Source organism: Sinocyclocheilus anshuiensis, unplaced genomic scaffold (assembly GCF_001515605.1).
Source record: "Sinocyclocheilus anshuiensis isolate Anshui unplaced genomic scaffold, SAMN03320099.WGS_v1.1 scaffold630, whole genome shotgun sequence".
Lineage (NCBI taxonomy): Eukaryota > Metazoa > Chordata > Actinopteri > Cypriniformes > Cyprinidae > Sinocyclocheilus > Sinocyclocheilus anshuiensis.
The window spans coordinates 635,261-641,467 of record NW_015542353.1 but is presented as its reverse complement, the minus strand read 5'-3'; the positions used below and the strand labels follow the sequence as shown (position 1 = coordinate 641,467).

The 6,207-nt window shown below is 36.5% G+C and overlaps 1 protein-coding gene across 3 annotated transcripts in view; it reads right to left on the bottom strand.

Annotated features, from left to right (window-relative positions):
- Positions 1-6,207, bottom strand: part of LOC107691579 (proprotein convertase subtilisin/kexin type 5-like) — a 47,690-nt gene that overhangs the window by 35,928 nt on the left and 5,555 nt on the right. For all 3 annotated transcript variants that reach the window (XM_016490244.1, XM_016490245.1, XM_016490246.1), the window contains exons 4-5: positions 5,403-5,546; positions 3,795-3,871 (exon numbers count right to left, since the gene is read on the bottom strand). In XM_016490244.1, the coding sequence (XP_016345730.1) occupies positions 3,795-3,871; positions 5,403-5,546 (221 nt within the window). The remainder of the gene's footprint in view (positions 1-3,794; positions 3,872-5,402; positions 5,547-6,207) is intronic.

Below are 6,207 nucleotides of genomic sequence, written 5' to 3'. Positions count from 1 at the left end.
AAATAAATATCGCTTCTGCATATCAGTTATCGGGCACATAAACATGCAAATAATTGGTATCGGTATCGGTTATAAAAAAATCAATTTCGGTCGATCACTAATTTACAGCAAAGGAAAACCATGTTACGAAGTGAATTGTTTTCGCTATCCTCTGACATTTTTTTTTTTTTTAACAAATGCTTATTTTGTACTTCTAATTCGTGACTGGTGTTTTGTTTTGCTCTCTCCTCTGCGCTTCCATGTTCGTCACTTCTCACTGGAGCTTACGCTATGCCTACGTCATCCGCTAAAACGCCACTCTCTCAAGAACACACGTATGACAATTAGCGGATTACAGTTTACAGATTACAGTTTAGAAAGCTTTAAATATGGATATTTTTATCATGTGGAGCACTTTTTATGATGGATTGATGCACTTTTTTTGGGCTTCAAAACCTTGACCCCCTTTCACTGCCATTATAAAGCTAGGAAGAGCCAGGACATTTTTTTATGTAACTCCGACTGTATTCGTTTGAAAGAAGAAAGTCATATACACCTAGGATAGCTTGAGGGTGAGTAAATCATGGGAGCAATTTACATTTTGGGGTAAACTATCCCTTTAAAGCAAGGCGAGGAGGATAGTTTGTGTGGCCAAAGACTCTCCAAGGATCAAAGCTGGAGAATTGGTGAAAATAGGAGAGTCTTGGGGTCAGAAAGCCAGCACCTACATTAGGGCTGTGCAAATAATCGAATGCGATTATCATGCGCATCTCGTCAGTAAAGCCGTTTCTGTGATTAGTAAATCTCCATCACGTGCTTGTACTGACAAGCTACGCAATATCGCGTTCATTATCGGCAATAATATTGCGTAGCTTGTCAGTGAACTACGGCTCTTGTGTAGTAAATGCTGCTCTATCTGAAAGCACGTGATGGAGATGTACTAATCACAGAACCGGCTTTACTAACGAGATGCGCATGACAAATCGCATGCGATTTTTTGCACAACCCTAACCTACATCACCACAAGTTGTTTGGGAGGGTTTCAGGAAAAAAACAGAACATCTGCTCTCATTCAAATACAAACTCCAGCATATGCCAGTCACTACTGGAACTTCAAACAGGAGTTCTATGTACAGATGAAACTAAAAAATTTACTTTTTGGCACACATGAGATGGGTTTAAAGGGATGCAGAGAGATAAAAAAAAAAAAAAAAGTACCCCATGTTTACAATGAAATATACTGCTGTATCTTTAATGTTATGGGCCTATTTTTCTGCCGGAGGTCCTGGACATCTTGTTCAGATACACAGCACCATGAATTCTAGCAAATAGCAACAGATAAAAATCTAATTCTGCCCCTCCCTGCTAAAAATCCACAGTTGGATATTCCATCAAAACAATGATCCAAAACAAAAGTCAAAATCAACACAAAAATGGGTCACTGAGAGCTAAATGAAGGTTCTGCTAAATCCACCCCAGTCTTCTGACCTGAACCCTATAGAAAACAAGTGGAGTGAACTGAAGAGGAGAAGCACCAACATGGAGCTGGGAATCTGAAGAATGTGAGGAGATTGTGTATGAAAAAATGGTCTCTGATCCCTTGTCAGGTGTTCTCCAAACTCATCAGGCTCTATAGGAGACACTCAGAGCTGTTATCTTGGCAAATGAAGGTTGCAAAAAGTATTAAATAAAAGGATGACAATAATTGTGAGCAACTTGTAATAGAGAAAAACATTTATGTCTTAATACCCCCTTAAAGACACAGTAGCAAAATCAGCCTATTTAATTTCCTGCTCAGAGGAATCTGGAAAGAGGTCATAACTAAATTTTGTTAATCTCAACTAACATTAGAAGCAGACTTTGAGAAAATAAAATGGTACAAAAAATGTAGGATATGCCCAATTTAAAGGAGTTAATTTCCATATAGTTGTCTATACTTCGTTTATGAGGTGAGAACTTTTGAACATTCTGCACTCGAAGCCTGACAGAGACAGAAGAAGCCAGGGCAGGAGGTGGATGGTATTCTATAGAGCGTGTCTATACATGCAGACCTAAACCTCCCTCTCCGTCTCCACCACACGCTTCCTCCTGAAAACAGTGACAGCGTCAAACACTCCCCTTTTCCTCGGGCCACGGAAATACTTCTAATGGGGCTCCTGAAAGTGTAAATTAAGCAGGGGAATAGTGCTCATGACAGCAAAACACTCATGCGTACGTGCATTCACATACACCTCCAGATGGGGGTTTGTGGAGCCTTTAGAGGTGTCTGAGACAGGCAACGCAAAAATCACTTCTATTATTGCTCATTCTTTGGGATAAGTATTACATTTTAGCACATAACTCGTCCTGCACCATTTGAGCTGCGGACATGAATCATATCTCAAATCGCGCAGATTGAGGAGAGGTGTGCTATCACTTTCCTAAAATAATAATACAGGAGGAAAATCTTATAGACAATGGAAAAGGTACATAGAGACTTGTTGGACTAAAATATTTTACCATTTAATTTAAAAAAAGATGCGTTTTCTTCACATTTAAGGTAATGAGAATTGGTGGATTAGAAATGTGCCTTTTTGTCATAAAAATGGTCCTAAAAAAGCAACATTTTACACAAAACAAGGTTAATATTGTTAACTAAAACTAAAATTATCAAAAAAAATTGAAATGAGGATTTAAAAGCTGAAATTAAATTAAATTAAAAATTAAAAAGACGAAACATTTCAAATGAACAAAAATGAAAAAAGTTGCCTCTGCAACTAGCTTACATAAGCTGAAGCTAAAACTAACTAGAAATAACCAAAACTGAACTAAAACTACAAGAAGAAAATATTAAACCATAATAGCAATATTAAAAAAAAAAAAAAATGGAAAAAAAAGCCAATACAAAATATTAATAGAAACTATAATAGTATATAAATATTACTAAAATAACACTGCACAATACATAATTGATTTATTTTGATTTAAAGACCAAATGTGACCAGTTTGTGAAAATTCACTTTCAAATATAGCGTCTTTTTATATTTTAAAAGCTATCTGTTACAGTAGACAGCTTTGTGAACATTCCTGAAAATTTCTCCTTTTGCATTCTACAAAAAAAAAAAAAAAATCTGGAATGGCATGAAGGTAAGTAAATTACTGTCATTCAGGGATGCTTTACTCTATGAAGGGAGCAGATGAGGTTCAGTTTTCGCTCATCAGTTGCAGAATTGCATTGCACTGGAGCTCCTCGCAGAAACGTAACAGCACAGAGGATCAGAGCCTGGGCCAAGCTTTCAGTCTGAACGGTCCAAAAAAGCTGCAGAGCCATCTGGCACAGGCTCACACACACTGGCAGAGTGGCAGCCGCAAAAACACATGGGGGCCTCCACCCACTCACCAAACACACCCATATATATATACACACAACAAACCAAATCTCAACATTCACCAAACACTTCCAAATACACACTGATTTGTGCCAAAATTTCCACACACAACGCATTATCTCTCACAGAAAGCTAATTCCAAAAATCCCTTTTTGCCAAACAAACATGCCAAATACACTTACTTCTACACACACCGATTGCAAGCCAAGCGCCGTATTTACTCATACACCTAAGAAACCCTCAAACGCACAGAAAGCAAACTCCAAAAACCCACATTCACCAAACAAACATGCCAAACACTCTTACTAGCGCACAGATCAGAAGCCAAATACCCACATTCACACACATCACAGAGAGGACCGTATAAACAAAGCCTTTCCAGGGTTTTAATGACCTGATATGCTCAAAGAATTGAGCGCGTGCGTGCGTAATGAACTTCACTCTTACTTGTTCTCATTACTGGCATCGTATCGGGGCATGGGATCCATGTCATTACCGTTCACATCATAACTGGCCTCATTATCCTGCAAACAGATCAAAGGAAGAGAAAGACCCATGAGAACATGGTCAAATGTGGATTTGTCCGTCCATTATGTGAATGTGCCAATTAGGACACTTAAAAAATGCTAAAAGTGAACAAAATAGTGCAAAATTTCTGAAATTTTACATGTGAGCATGTGAATTTTGTACATTTATTTTTAGGACAGGGCTTATATAAACACAAAAACATCAGTCAATATACTAATAGTCTTTGTTTTGCTCACTTGCTCTGATCCAAATCCTAGTTTTTAGGTTGGCAATGAATGTTTGATGGCAAACATGTTGAAAATTAGCCGATATGCTGTCAGTTTATTAAATGATAAGCTGTTTTCCCACAAAAGCAGTTCATTGAGCATAGTGAAACCTCTCCTCCATTGGCATTAATTCAAAAAATGGTCTCTGGTCTCCTTCCCTGTGTACTGAACCTTTGCACCTTGCATTTAATGCCTGACACCTCAACCTTAAAGGGATAGGTTAGCCAAAAATTCTGTCATTAATTACTCACCCTCACGTCGTTCCAAACCCGTAAGACCTTTGTTCATCTTTGGAAAACAAATTAAGATATTTTTGATGAAATCCAAGAGCTTTCTGATCCTGCATAGACATCAACATAACTGAAACGTTCAAGGCCCAGAAAGGTAGTAAGGACATCATTAAAATAGTCCATGTGACATCATTTGTGGTACTGAAGACTAACACAGATGAGAAGAAAATAAAGTTGCTATTTTTGTTTTCTTTATGCACAAAAAGTAGTTTGTGGTTCTCGTAGCTTCTTAACATTCCGGTTGAACCACTGATATCACATGGACTATTTTAACGATGTCCTTACTACCTTTCTGGGCCTTGAACGTGGTAGCTTTGTTGTGGTCTATGGGAGGGTCAGAAAGCTCTCGGATTTCATCCAAAATATCTTAATTTGTGTTCTGAAGATGAACTAAGATCTTATTGGTTTGAAACGACATGAAGGCGAGTAATTAATGACAGAATTTTCATTTTTTTGGGTGAAATATCCCTTTAAAGTCTGATACTGATACCGTGTTTTAGCCAAATTCTAAGGCAGTATCACATGTATCCCAGAATGCACTGCAAGAAGTTCAATGGGGAAAAATTCAAGATTTCAGATTAGACGGGAAAAATGTTAATTATAAATAAACAAACATTCTGTTCAATTCTAAGCCGTCTCAATAAAATAGCTCAATGCTATTTTGATTTTTACTGTAAGAAAGCAATACCTGGATGACAGACACTGCGACAACAAAGCACATTAATTACATAGAAAACCTGCTGTGTGCAATGTGCTCAACCTGACCTATCATTTCTACTGCAACAAATGAATCTTTCTTATTAAATATCAAACACCTTCTATTTTTATTATAATTTTAATTATAATTTATATGGTTTTACACAAAATTTGACTAAACATGTAACCACTCCTAAGTATATAATGCAGAGTATATTCAATATGCAAGAATTAAATTTTTTTTTAAAGTCTCACACACACACAGATACACTTACATAGTTCTGAATGAGATCTGGGTGGTTCCTCTCAATACCGTCATCCAGAATGGTAACCACCACATCCTTCCCCGTATAGCCTCTCTTCCACGCGCCCACGATATTCATGTCAGACTGACAGTTATGGATGTTATCATTACAGTGCTGCAAAGATAGAGATAAAAGAGGACGTGAAACAATCTAATTAGGTGAAGAGTAACAAACTGTATGCTTACACTACTGTTCAAAAGTATGCAGTTGGTAAGTTTTTTTTGTTGTTACTGTAAAGAACTAATACTTTTATTCATCAAGGATGCATTACATTGATCAAAAGTGACCGTAAAGACATTTATAATGTTACAAAATAATTAAACTTCAAAGAAACGCTGTTCTTTTGAACTTTATATTCATCAAATGATCCTGAAAAAAAAAATGTATCATGGTTTTAACACTGATTATAATAATAATAAATGTTTATAAGCAGCAAATCAATCAGCATATCAGAATGATTTCTGAAGGATCATGTGACACTGCTGAAAATTCAGCTTTGCATCACAGGAATAAATTATATTTTTAAATATATTACAATAGAAAACAGTTATTTTAAATTATAAAAATATTTCACAATATTACTATATTTTTGATCAAATAAATGCAGCTTTGATGAACATAAGAGACTTTAAAAAGGCTTACAGACCCCCAAACCTTTTAACAGAAATGTACATAGAAGAACTTTGAAGGATTAGCATAAATTCTGGGGAAGTCGTGGCCTAATGGTTAGAGAGTCGGACTCGTAACCCAAAGATTGTGGGTTCGAGTCTAATAC